At 31.2% G+C, this 14703-nt stretch overlaps 1 protein-coding gene across 2 annotated transcripts; it reads right to left on the bottom strand.

Moving 5' to 3' along the window:
• Positions 1 to 1302: 1302 nt before the first annotated feature.
• LOC103497922 (DUF21 domain-containing protein At4g14240-like) lies at positions 1303 to 6006 on the bottom strand. Of its 2 annotated transcripts, XM_008460331.3 has the most exons (13): positions 5545 to 6006; positions 5267 to 5343; positions 4929 to 5012; positions 4705 to 4818; positions 4128 to 4211; positions 3976 to 4047; positions 3768 to 3835; positions 3184 to 3271; positions 3007 to 3080; positions 2540 to 2921; positions 2407 to 2453; positions 2234 to 2309; positions 1303 to 1574 (listed from the first exon to the last, which is right to left on the bottom strand). In XM_008460331.3, the coding sequence occupies exons 1-13, from the start codon at positions 5783 to 5785 to the stop codon at positions 1491 to 1493; spliced, it is 1491 nt and encodes a 496-aa protein (XP_008458553.1). In that variant the 5' UTR covers positions 5786 to 6006; the 3' UTR covers positions 1303 to 1490. The 2 variants fall into 2 exon arrangements, with proteins under 2 accessions (XP_008458553.1, XP_050947789.1); XM_051091832.1 differs by lacking the exons at positions 5267 to 5343; positions 5545 to 6006 and adding an exon at positions 5078 to 5218.
• Positions 6007 to 14703: the final 8697 nt, after the last annotated feature.

Genomic DNA, 14703 nt, shown 5'->3' with positions numbered 1-14703 from the left:
CTCTCTAAAAAAATCATTAAATGGAATATTAAAAAAAATTATAAGTGATGATGTGTCAAAATAAGAGGAAAAAAATAACATTTTCAATCTCTCTTATTCTTTTCTCTTTCAACTCTCCCTAGGTCTTCTCTCCTACATCCTTTCTCTCTCTATCGTTGTCTCTTCTCCATCTCTATTCTCTATTACAATTTTTCCTTTAAATTTTTTACTTTCGTAAAGCTTTGATTCCGAGAGCCATGGAAGAAAAAGGGGAGAGAGAGAATGGAGAAAAGGAGAGAAAATGGGAAGAAGGGGTGGAGACATCAAGTACAAGGGAGAGAAGAAAAAATATATTTTAGAAGTTTGGTGATTGAAAAAGTCTCCAAAAAAAAAGACAGGGTTGCTATACGTGTTTCTCAGACTTAATATTTGAAAGACCCAACATCTAAAAATCAATTTTAATCAAAAGGAAAACAATAATATAGTGTTGAATACATAACCACCTTAGACCAACTGCCCTACTGCCCTGTAATCTTAAACTCATGGATAAAGAAAGATTTAATATAATATCTAACGAATGATTACAATTTAATATAATACCTAACAAATGATTACAACTAAATGGTGGTTGGGGTAATGAAGATTAGAAATGGGGTTAATAGAGAGAAAGATGTAGAGGGAGGAGAGAAAAAAAATAGAAAGATCGAAAATAATACTTTTTTTTTCATGTCATTTTGCCAGAATCTTCGTTTATAATTTTTTATATTAAATTTAATGGTTTTCTAAGGGAGGAATCTTTTAAATCCATTCTAACTTAGGACCAATATGACCAATTTAAAAAACTAAATGCACCAATGCATCAAAACTCAAGTACCGAAAAGGTAATTTTCCTAAAAAAACAGCTGAAAAATATAGTAGATTAATCTAAGGTAAATTCCAAAATTTACCCTAAGGTAAGAAACAATATTTGAAAATTTAACACCACGGACATGATATTTTTAGTAAGTTTGTTCTCTAACTTTTCAAGATATACTTTTCGAATTCTTTTGATTTTTTTCTTAAAGCACTCAAGATATCCCTAAAGTAAATTCAATTATTTTAAATAATACATGACATTTTATATATATCTCCAGTCCATGAGTGTGCAAAGTGTGTGGGTTCAGAGGTGATGATGTTCATATTCTAATAAGCTCTAAATAATGAAATAAAATAAACACCACACACACAAGCAGCAAAAGTTTTACAAAAAAAAGGGATAAAAAAATCATTACTGGAATTTCAAAAAAGAAATATTTAAAACAAGGGCAGTAGATGGGGGCAAAATTTGGTGATTCCAACGTATAATAACACTATCAATTCCAATTAAACGGTCTAAAAAAGTCTGAGACTTTACATACATGGTAGGCTTAATTTTAAGCTAGTAGTTTGTTTACCTGAGCGTTGTTTTTTTGGGGGGGATTTGGCAGTTGAAACTTGAGCTCTGAATTTTCTTTTTACTGTTTTAAACACTTTCAAGATTTGTTATTAGAGGTTCCTAAAAGTTCCTCAGTAGACTTCTTTGGTGTTTGAGCCTGCTTAGTTTGATGTTGACCTCCCTGGGAATTACAAAGGAACCATAAATTAGCATTCAATAATGTATTTAGAAATGTAAGAACTGATATCTGATAAGCCCTTGATTACAAACTTTCATTAAGCTTTGTTCATAGTATCTTTAGATTGACTTTTTAAGTGTTTAAATAAGTGTTTATAAGTGGAAGAAAGTGTCTATAAATACTTAGAAAGTCAATCCAAATGGGGCTATAGCTTGATGTTATGGGATTGTGTAAATCTTATGCTCTTTGTTTTTTTATTTTTGTTTGTAATCAAATTTCAAGGCCGAAGGTTTTGAGACAATTGATCTTGTTGCTATATTGCCTTGGTATGGGTTCTACTACTTTTTTCTGGAAGGATCATCGGCTCACGTGGTGCTCTTTTCGAGGCTTTTCCTCATTTGTTTCGGCTTGTCTGTTTTCCTGATATTGAAGCGGTTGAGGTTTGGTTGGTTGATTCTGAGGCTTGGGACTTGCGTCTTCGTCTTAATCTTAATGAGCCTGAAATTGTTGAATGGACTTCCTTAACTCAGTTGTTCTCTGTCAAATTTCATTTTGTTCCCAATTCTTTGGGGTGGACTATTGGCTCTTCCTCACCATTTACCGTGAAACCTCTCAAAGATTAAGATACTTGGAAATGTATAAATGAGACGAAACATCTGTACCTTCTGTGCAGTTAATCTCCTAATTGATGGAGCTCTTGCCATAGAGGAAGCAGCAGCAGCTGCAGCGACACGAATTCTGCAAGAAGTATAATTGAAATAAACGAAACAATAGCATTTAATATGTGGTGTTGAAAGTTTAAATGAACTAATTAGAAGCATTAGCTCCGCAGTACCTTTTGTGAACATCAACATACTCATCTGTTTCATCAACAATCTCCTCCTGCATCAATAGAGAAATGTTACAGCATAGGTTAAAATTATAGGTAACATCATGATTCCAAAGAGATGAGGGAGATGATTTTTTGCCTGCAAAAGCTCTTCAAATACATCTTCAAGGGTGATGATACCAATAACTTCCCCATCTTCTATGTCCTCTGATGAATGGCTTAGCCCATTTATAGAAGAAGCATCATTCCGTCGGTAAGAAGGTTGCCTACTTATACCAGAGGTCTTTGAAGTTCTATCAATATCAAGGACTACACTATCTGAATTTTCATCATGCTTACGTAGTAAAGGAGCTGTCAGTTGGGATTCGGCGCCTGAGGCTTTGTTGTCCTCAAATTCTTCTCCATCCAATGTGGGAGGAAGAGCCTTGCTTTTCCCTTTTACTTTCACAACAGCAGCCATGTGACTACTCCCTTTCTGAAATTCGTTCAATATGTCATAAAGAGGCATGTCCGAAGGAACCCTGCAATTAAGTAACAATTTAAAAATGCTTTTGGAAAATCGGGGCAGGGGTGCAGCACTGGAGAACGGTAGAATAGAAAATACACCTTGGAATCCTCCGAATTGAAACAGCACTGACTGGGGTCTCCGTTTCAGGCCGTACTGTTAAAAGACTTTTCACCTGATTCCACGCAGGCATAGTAAGAGATTAAAAAAATGAAGAAAAAAACACCCAATATCTCAAATGAGGAAGTTTTTTCGCGGAAGATAATTGCAAAACCCACCAGTAGAAGCCCTATGATATTTTTTGGATTCCCAGAATAGACAGGAACTCGACTATGACCACGGGCAAGAATTTTTCCCATGGCTTCCCTGAGTTAGTAGTTCAAGGAAAGGGTGAGGCAATGCACACAAATAAAAGCTTTGCAAATGACTTTCTAAATTATCCTTACAGACTACAGAGTGAAGAAACGCATTCCAAAAAAGTATGTTTGTTGTAAAAGGTAGAGATTAGAATTCAAATTAAATCTAGATATTAACGCATGTGCCCCTTAAATTACTGGAAAATGAGCAAGAAATAAGAATGAATGAACATTTTTAACCAGCTACGCAACATTTTTAACCCCTTAAATTCCAAACAACCGGTGCACCACAATATTTATTCCTACGGAATCATTAAACTTAAATACTACCAACTATCCTTGTATACTTGAACGAACTGAGAGCAGATAGCTGATACTGTGATTATTTAAATTTGTAAAGACCATGGTAAGAGCTAATTTCAAGAGGTAGATCTTTCAGCAGTCTCCACTCTCAAAGTAAGGAAGTTTAGAAATTGGTGGCTCTAGTAACATGAGAGCAGCCTTACCAGTCCAATTTTGAATTTACATCCAAGGAAAAAGTCGATTCAATAGGTGTCATTGCCTCCTCAGCCGTCTGTTCAAATTAGATAAGAAAGACCACCAAGATTTAAAATAGGTAATACTTTGGAAACGTGAAGGGGTTGGGGGGGGCTAAAGAAACGGTCCAACAGAAGTAAAAGTTAGACAGCAAGTTGATGGCATTGCAGCCATTACCTTTTCAGTCAAATCTAACGCACCACTAATGATTGTTGTTTCATCATGGGTGAGTTCACCACCCTTTCCGGCCTATACATAAGTAGTAAGATTTAAGAGGAAAAAAGGATGACTGGAATTTAAAGCATTTTGCGGCAAAATTATTCACGCACCTCTAAACTGTGGATGGAGACGAGAGCTTTTAATTGTGCACGCCTAAATAATGCCTCATTGTGTCCCAGCAAACAATCGAGAATCTGAAGTGCAAGAGAATTTTAATTGGCTTTAGTAGTCAGCATTAATGAAGGAGAGGACCAAAGTAAAGGCAAGGTAAGATAACAGGAAACAGCCAACATTTGTGAAATAGGACTTGAGAAACAAAACACTTGTTCCCTGACAGTCTTAATTCATTTCAGTAATACGATCTGGAAATGCCTCCATATCCCCCTAATGACCCAATAGACAAGAAAAATGAGGATGGAAAACAACCTTGCAATGGTGCTATCATCCACGTAAAAAATTTGAAAGCCGTACATACAGAAATAGGAAGCCTGCTGCATGCAAGGAACCTTTCAAACAACTAGCTAAAACCAAGGCATAGCCAACCGTAGCTGTTGGCTTGCAAAACCCTGTGATAATTCTAAAAGAATCTTCGAGGATCCCAATTCCAGTGGCTACAGCTAAAATTAAGTAACTGGTAACTCACATGCTTACTAAAAAGCCAAACTAACAACATACTTAAAAAATTACCTTCCCAATGGGATAAGCAATTGGGTAGCAAATAACCATCAAAATTCGTACAAGGCACACAAAATTGGCACCTACAGCAAGACCATACCGGGTGCATATCGCTTGTGGTATAACCTAGAAATAACAGAAAGAATTCCAAACAAAACAGTATAAATCATTCATATACAAGTAGCAGGATTAAGGGAAAAACCAGAACAAACTATAACCACATAAAAGCATCATACCTCTCCAAATGCCAATACAAATGTCACAGAGAGAATTATAGCAACATACTGATTAAAAAGTTTATCCAAGTATATAGGAAGTGCCTGCAGGTAGCAAATGTCAAAACAATGAGAAGCTATACAAAATTCAATACAGGTATCCACAATACCTCGAAGAATACGTTGAGGAATGACAAATATTTGTCGTTCAACTGAAAAATCTCATAGATAAAACCCATAATTTCTCGCACTAATTCCTCCACCTAAATGCCATCCTCGTTTCAAAAGAATGGAAAACGTCCCTGTTCTGTATGCATTGTAAAGAAAGGAGGGGCTCCGGATCCAATCAATTCAATTACCTCCATTGCAACGGCATTGCATAATAGCAACGTAACAAGAAGCTGATGCTGCTTTTGAACCACTGGTAGTATAGCCGCTGAATGCAAACAATTGAAATTCGTAACAAATTAGAATAAGCACAATCACAATCGTAAACAGCAAAATGATGCAAGCCAGAAGCACAATCATGAATTCACTCCAAACGCAGAGACAGACATTCTAAATTCCGTTTTTCTACTAATCGAACCCCAAGTGAATTGGCAATCGAAGAATTAGAACTACAGATTGAAAAACAAACCAGCTTGTTTCTTCTCCACAGCGGTGCCACTGCGTTGAAGAATTTCGAGGTCGACGAGACCAAGAGACATGAGACCAAGGGTTAAACCGGACATGATTCCAGCAAATAGAACAAAGACACAAGAGATCCCAGCGTAGGTGAACCACAACAGCGATCCAAACGGAATTTCACCGGCGTCCGATTCAAGACCCGAACTCCGTGTTAGCATTCGAGTCAACATCACCGCATTTATAAAATGCATCGTTAATCTTGTTCTGATTCTCCTTCTTCCTCCCTTCTTCTTTCTATTAACAGCGCCGTAATATCTCTCCCTCTCTCTTCTGTGGGCTTCGCGGTGTTCCGGCGGAGGAGTTTCGGGATTGTTGATTTCCCGGTAGGTGCCGTACTTTAGTTTATTTCGTTTGGTCTAAATATATGGAATAGAGATATTATCACACCTTTTCCCCTTCTAAATTAAATATATATCTTTTCTTTTTCAGTATAATATATATATATATAGACACACATTTGTGGGTATTTGGATTTATTGTTTTTTCGGTATAATTATTAGGTACGATAATTTGCATATTTTGCCTCCAAATTATTGTTAACCTATCCCCAACAACAACAGATTTGGCTCTTTAAAAATAAAAATATAACCTAGTCTTAAGTTCTTATCGTTAATAATTTTTTTTAAAAAAATTAAGTTTATAAGTATTATTTTCATCTTCAATTTTGTTCCTTCCTTTGTTATCTATATTTTACTTGAGGGTTGGTCAGAAAACAAGAAGGATTGATCCGAGTTGATTTCGAAAAGTTTCAAATTGAGAATTTTCAAAAATTATTTTTAAGTGTTAAACCGACCTTTTTCGCATCTATGTTGAGGTCAGTTTGACATTTTATTAAACCGACTATGGTCAATTTTGTCAAAAAAGCCGACTTCGACCGATCAATGATCACTCCTAATTCTACCATTGATTTGAACAAAAAAAATCAAACTAAAACAAATTAGTTTTTAAAAAGCTGTTTTTGTTTATTTTAATTAGGCTAAAAATTATATTTTCGAGTGTAAATCAACGTAAAGAATGAAATAGATTTACTCTTCAAAAATCAAATTGAATACCGTATGAAGCTTTGTAGATTTCATTTTCTTTCACGGAAAATGCTAAAATTGACTAACAACGATGACATAATGTTTTATGAAATTAAGAGAAAAAAAAGCAGGTGATATTTAAAACCATAGAAGATATTTTGAATTTTATACCATAACCTTATTTTTTTTTCCATCAAATTTACTATCAATCAATTTTAGCAATTATCAATGGACCATGTACTAAAAAATGGCCATGAATGAGATGATAAATTGGCTTTTTTTTCTTTTGTTTTGACAAAAATACTTTTCCTTTTATCACTTAACATTTTAGCATTTTCAAACCATATCTACTAAATTAGAAAATATTCTCGGCTTTTGAAAAGTTAAGAGTTTATATATATATTTCACAACTCTCTTTTCAAAACTAACTTTTAAGAGGTTGAAAGTGATATTTGATTTTCGTATATTTGAAATTGATTTCAAAAGTTTAAAATCGCTTTCTAGAGATTGATTATTGAGGAATCGTAAGTAATATTATTTAATCTAAAACTCATACGTGGATCATAGACCGTTTTTACTCGATTTGTAATGTCAATTTTATTTTATAAAATTTGTAGAAATTAATGTTAAAAATTAGTGAAATTCATTGCATAAATAAATCAAAAAAGTAAAAGAAGACTTTATTATTTTATAAAATACAAATGGACATCAAAATTTGATAAATTATTTTAGACTGGAATTTAAGTTTCAAAAATTTAAATATACAAAAAAATCATAGAAACTAATATATTAAAATAGCAAAACAGTTAATTTTCGCGTAATAAATGGGACAACTATGCCTTAAATGTCCCTACCTAATTTACAATATAGACTCTTAAATACAATAGTAAACAGAATTGCAAATACCTGTACTTAATACACACTGCCTTCAAATTTCTATTTTCCCTCCCAAATAAATAAACCATATTCTGCAAAACATCACATCTTCTGCATGCAACCACCCCACATCTCAAATAAAATCCTAATTTTTCCTTCTTTTTTTAAAGGATTCTCGGTGCATTTCCACCCTCCCGTCCTTTTCCTTCTTTTTTTTAAAGGATTCTCGATGCATTTCCACCCTCGCGTCCTTTTCCTTCTTTTTTTTTTAAGGATTCTCGGTGCATTTCCACCCTCGCGTCCTCTCCCGTTTTTCCATCGTAGCTTCCTCCTTCGTTTGTCTTCCACAGTCGCTTTGTCTTCCACCGTTGCTTTTTCGCCGTCTGCACGTCCTTCGTTTTTCGACCGTAGCTTCCTCTTTAGTTTTTCCACAGTTGATTTGTCTTCCACCGTCGCTTTTCCGCCGTCTGCACGCCCTTTGTTTTTTAATCGGTTTGCACCGCCCATTTGCAAATTCTTGAAATGAGGATGAAACTGGAACATATACATCATGGAGGCGATAGTCAATATATCGGCAAGACTCAATCCATCTACCATCGAATACGGTCTTCACTCGTTGTAAAGCCATGGAAAAAAATTCAAATGGAACACGTTTATCGAATAAAGTATTCTGGTAGATTGTATATATGAGGGATGAATATTAAATTAAATTATTGTTTCATATATTACACGGGTACCTGTTTCATTTGTAGGGATCACGTTTTAATTTGATGTAATGGTCGGATATTACGAAAATATGGTAGACAATGGCAAAGAAATAAAATGTATATAGCATAATCTTATGAATATAATGTTGGGAAGGCAATATTAGTTATTTTTCTAAAGTAGTTTAGAATATAAAGATGTTAAAATTTCAAAAAGAATATGTTTTGCTCCGTTCTTCGTCGAAATTTACGTTTTAATGGCCATGAACGTTACGGTGAATTTTGTATTTTCGTAATATATTCATATTCAAATTTGAGAATGTCTTTCGCCGAATCTTGTGTTTTTGTTTCTATTAATTCCGGTTTGTTGGTAACATTAAAAATATATCACAATTTATTTGGCATGATTTTAGGGATAATTGGGATTTGAATCTAAACTTAATATTCCCATTATATTTGTCATAATCTTAGGGAATTGTTGGAATTTAAATTTGAATTGTAGAGATTTGAATTTTGAATGTTTTAAATGTTTTTCCGTTTTTTTTTAATGTTTTTGTATATGGTTAATTATTGTATCATGTTTATCATTATTTTAGGAAGAAAGAATTCATTGCATTAAAATTTTAGAACCTATTCATTGCGTTAATAGCTAAAAATCGGTAGCTAAAGTTTGAATATATGATTATTGAAGGAAAAAATAAAAATAATTAGAGGATATTAAAATCAATTGAATAGGGTTAGGGATATTTGAAATAATATAATAATTATTTGATTTGGTTAATAATTATCATAAGTGTGTATGTTTACAGATACACTGTAATCGGCTATGTGATGTTTTGTTTGATTTCTTGGGTTCCTTAAATATATTGTATTTGATTGTGGGCGGTTCTCATTCGTTGAGGGGCATTTTCGATCAAAAAAATTGAAAATATTCCAAGCAGTTAGTTTTGCCATAAATAAAAAAATAACAGTTTGCTATTTTGACAATTTCCATTCTTATGTTTGTCATTTCCATTGATTTCTCAAATGTAAATGTTAGGAACGAAAAGTATTCTTTTAACAAAAATCCATCACGGGTTACCGAAGAGGACCGTGAAGCCACGTTGTTGGGTTAGAGAAGTAGTTCAAGGAAATGTTAACCGGTAGGGACGGTGAACAGCCGTATACATGGAGAGGCTTCCACGTGGCCCTTTACTAAGCTCAGATCAACATGGAGATAATGACACGCGTCAACCATATATTAATTTTATTGAAAATATTAGAAACAACGAGAAAAGTAATTATTATGGTTTTTTATTAGAAGAAAAAAAAAATACAATATTTTGTTTAAATTTTATCTCAATCAATCTTAAATTTAATTCATACTAAGCATTTGTTATTTATTGATATTTCTACACATTATATGTATTTGTATAAAAATTATTATTGAACCAAGAAGAACTAAGCTTCAATATTATATATTATTATTATTGCTTTTTTTTTTTTGAATGAGAAAAAAGTATGTAAAATAATATCCTTTGACAGAATCAAAATAAATGTATAAATTATAGAAAATCTAGAGAATAAATGGTATTTAGAAATGTAAAACTAAATTGGAAGACTTTTTTCCTAAAAGGTTGACAGCTTTTTGGGAAATAAAGAAATTGATACTTTAAAAGAAAAAGAAAATTGATGACATCTAATTATAATAAGCTGAAAAAAATCTGATTAATATTCTAATGTGTTGAACTTTTGTTGAGAAAAAAAAAAGGCTAAATTCATTAAGGTTAGATTTATAATCAATTATTTTTCTTTTTCTTATTCCTAAAACTACGTTTGAAATTATTGTTTTCGTGGGATAAAAAAGTCAATATTATTCCAATTCATGATCTGTAATTATTTCATAACCACTTTAGTATATTATAATCAATGTTAATATCGTATGATAGATGTTGCACATTCATACTAATGGCTTGATCAGAGCCTAATATGTACTTATAAACTATATGTGTGAAGATAAAAATTGACATACAATTTTGATGAAAGTTTTAACAATAAAAAACTACATCGTTACTTACTGAAATATTGATAAATTGTTACAAATTTAATAATACGAGAACTAAGGCGTTGCGTTTGTAAAATTGAAACAAACAAAATTTTAAAGAAAAAAATAGAGTGAATTGAACTTGTACCAATTATGCTAGAATATAAATTTAGAATGGGCTATAAATTACATGAGGATTGCAAATAGAATAATTAGATTCAAAACATTTGTAGATAGAACACAATGTAAAAAATGTAAATATAGCAAATTTTAAATTTTAACTAAAGTCTATCGATGGTGAACCATACTGCTAATAGAAGTTTACCACTAATAAATTTTCTTAAAATTCTTTAAAAACATTGTTAACAAAGTATTAACCACAACAGTGCTATTCATGGTAATTATGTATCCTAAATTGTACGGTAATATTGATAAAATAGTATGCGAGGGCTCTCCAAGACAAGGTTCAAATCCCATGAACAAGCCCAAACCCAAAAGCTCAGGTGTGTTTGGGAAAGGAAAGGAATAAGGAAAATGAAGGATTATGAAAAGGAAAGCATTATAATAATTATTGTTTGATAGAAGGAATAAGTGAAAGGATTATTTATAATCTTTGTTTGGAAGAATGAATAAGTGGAAGGATTATGAGAGATTATTTATAATACTTGTTTGGGAGAAATAATAAGTGGGAAAGAATATGACATTTTTATTATTATTATTTTTTAATTAGTACAAATATAATTTTTTAAAGATTCATATTGTAAATCCTATATACAAATATTCGTATTTTATTTACCAAAATTTGAAATTTTTATCAGAAAACATGTCCCATTAGTTTTCAGAAATACGATGTTAATTTTGAACATTTTGTATGTAAGTTTTCCGTGCCAAAAAAATTAATTGATATGTTACATGTGAAAGAAAATACATGTATTTTTTTTAAATTGATGTTGTAAGTGCCATATCGAAAAATTGCGTGTCATTAACAATCAATTTGAAAAATTTTATTATTATTTTTTAATTCGTACAAATGTATTTTTTAAAATTCGTATTATAAATCCAATATACAAATATTTATATTTTATTTACCAAAATTTGGAATTTTTATTGGAAAACATGTTTCATTAGCTTTTGTAAATATGATGTTAATTTTGAACGTTTTGCTCGCAAGCTTTTCGTGTCAAAAAATTAATTGATGCATTACTTGCGAAAAAAATTACATGTATTTTCTTTAAATTGATGTTGTAAGTACAACGAAAAATTACGAATCGTTTAACAATCGATTTAAAAGAATGATGACCAACGTAATAGCATTGGAACGAAATGAAATATGGGAAACAAATGTTTTTTTCGAGTGCAGTTTAATAATGAACATCAATTATATCATACAACTCTATTTTGAAATATAATATTAAAATAATACAAAATAATAATAATAATATTTTTCTTAATTTAAAATAATAATAATAATAACTTCATACCTTTTAAGGAAGAAAGAGAAGAAATAAGAAGGAATAAGGAGAGATTAAGAGGAAGAAAGAGAAGGATCACGAAGGAATAAGGGGATTAAATATATTCATTTCCCTCCCTTTGTTCCTTGCCCCAAACATGGAAAGGATCGGTCCCCTTTCCCTTTCCTTTTCCTTTCCTTCCCCCAAACATACCCTTAGAGTTTATGCTAACAAACCAAACCAATAAATATATAACAATCCGAAAATAAAAAGAGCCAAGGCTAAATTAGGCACCCAACAACCTCGAGAACACTAGAAAAACATCGTTGACACCCGTGCTATCACACACAACTATGAGGTATATATGTGACAAATGATTGACTTACAAAATAGTCTCCCATTTCACCATCTCGAAAAAGAAGGGTAAGTAATCTTCAAATGAAAGAATTCAGCCGTATTTTATGTTTATGCTTAACTAAATTAGTCAACATAAATACTAACTTAAGCATTAGAGTGTGATAAGCTTGACACCACATCGATGCAAGGATCCCTTCCACAGGTTTGACTCAAATAAGATCAAGGCTAGACTTGAGGAAAGAGGATCAAGGTCAAAACGATCAAACACCCTAACACGAAGAATATCCAAGTACCAACCTAAAACCACATATTCAAAAGATTCTCTAATTACAACAAATCACATGTTCAAAAGATTCTCTAATTCCAACAAATAAGTTTTTCTTCAATAAAAATGATTTAAGTTATTTTTTTTGGGGAGAAAAATTTAGAGAAAAAGTAGATTATAAGTGTGGATTCTATTCAAATTTCATATCTTAGTGACTAGTATATGGATCAGTGGACATGAGGAAGTAAATAAAAATTGCTAATGTATATCAAGTATCATGTCTATTGTCCAGAAATACAAAAAGGGATAATAATTGAAGACACCAACCTATTGTTCCAAATCCAACTTCCAAAAACAAAGCATTAATTAGGAATATGGCTGTTTTGTCTCTTCAATCATATGACACAGGAAATTTTTTAGAATAGGTTTAAGTGCCTAATTTTCAAGAGGAAGAGAGCGTAAAAAACCAATGATTCACACTGGGCTCTTCAAAAATTATCATTACAGATTGGGCCTTAAAGTAAACGGGCTGATCTTATATGGGTCGCAATGAAAACTTTATTATGGGCCGAGGGAAAACTACCCAAAATTATGGTCCAGATAGAACTCGCCTCTTGGCCCTTAGTGTATCGACAGCTCAACGCCACGAACCCAAATGATGAGGAGGGGAATTTCAAATCGGCACATATAGGTGAGAGTTGGGTTCAACTGACGTAGTCAAGATAAGAATAAATTATAGGGTAATTATAATAGATAACAATTTTTAAAATAATTATTAAGTATGTAGTAATATTTTTAAAAAAATTGCAAATATAGCAAAGTCTATCGGTGATAGAGTTATATCATTGATAGACTCTTAAGGTTTATATTTGCAATTTTTTTAAAATATATACTTCATTATTTTGAATATAATTGCTATATTTGCAACTAAAGATAAAAAATCAATCAAATTAATAAAAAAAATTATGTCAACAAATTCAACCGACATAGAGTATGTATTGTCTAACCTCAAGGTTAAAAAAAAGTCCAATAACCCATTTGATTTTTTCAACATCAATTCACATGTACATATGTAACCACCTTAATCCATTATGAAATTTCAGGAAAAGCTTCATAAATACAATTTATGCCAATGAGATATGATTGTAAAATTCATAATGCATCGATTCATACGTCGCTACTTTTACTAAAAAATCATGTTCAATAGACAAAATTGCATCTATATTTGACTTAGCGAATGAATGCACCAAATTCATGTGTAACCACCTCCACCAAATAATTAACGTTCCATATGGACATAAAGTTCTCCTCCTCGATTTCTCCAAATACACCATTCAAAGTAAAATAAGTCTCTCAATCAATGATCGATGAAATAGAAATTTAGAAAGAAAAAAAAAAACAATAATGAAAATCCTTTCACAAGTCATAAATCCATAAATATACGTTTTCTCGTTTGAAAAGATGTCCATCTACATATATATATATACACACACACACACACTATACATATCAAATTAAAGATAAGTAAAACAATTAAAAATAAAATGGTCGGAAAGAAAATTCTAGCATCTCTTTGAAGGAATAAAAACATTAAAAATAAAACAACAATATATATAAATAAAATTACTTTGCAATTCTGTTTCCAAGGAGGGAATATAATATATTACTAAAATAATAATGAAAAGTCTCATATATATATATATATATATATATATATATATATATACTGCTGTATATTCTTACTTCCAACGTGACAGAATTTTCTTATCTTGATAACATAAAATATTCTCAGTAACCATAATTTAATAGTAATAATAACTTCTTTCAATTAAAAGAAAAACAATAACTAAGTAACAAGTGGGTTAATGATTTAAATTAAATTAAAGTAAAGTGGGTTTATACATTGAAGCAATTTGGTTGGGCGATTACGAATTTATGATGAGTGTATACAATATATCATATCATATTATATGTACAAATATAATATAATGTGTAATATATGTATATGTTTGTTAGTGTGACTAACTACTCTATTATATAATCATTCATTTGCTTCATTATAAAGTTAGGAATCAAGACTTTGGAGTTTCTCTTTGAGTTGTGCTCCACTAACAACCTTACACATTGCATATAACCCATAATAAGAATAAGATATTTAAAATTAAATTATAAGTTTAATTTCAATTCGTTTTAACTTTCGGTTTTCTTTTTTAGTTTAAAATTTAAAATTCTATAAGCTTTTAATTTTATATTTAGTAGATTAAATTTTTTTACTAATGAACGATAGCCTTGAAAATTACAATTATATATATATATATATATATATATATATATATATATATATATATATATATATATATATATATAATTATTTGATTAATCATTTATCCATTCTTAAAAAAAATCATAAA

This window comes from Cucumis melo, chromosome 11, assembly GCF_025177605.1.
Source record: "Cucumis melo cultivar AY chromosome 11, USDA_Cmelo_AY_1.0, whole genome shotgun sequence".
NCBI classification, from domain to species: domain Eukaryota; kingdom Viridiplantae; phylum Streptophyta; class Magnoliopsida; order Cucurbitales; family Cucurbitaceae; genus Cucumis; species Cucumis melo.
The sequence above is the reverse complement of the archived record's forward strand: the minus strand, read 5'-3'. Positions and strand labels throughout refer to the sequence as shown.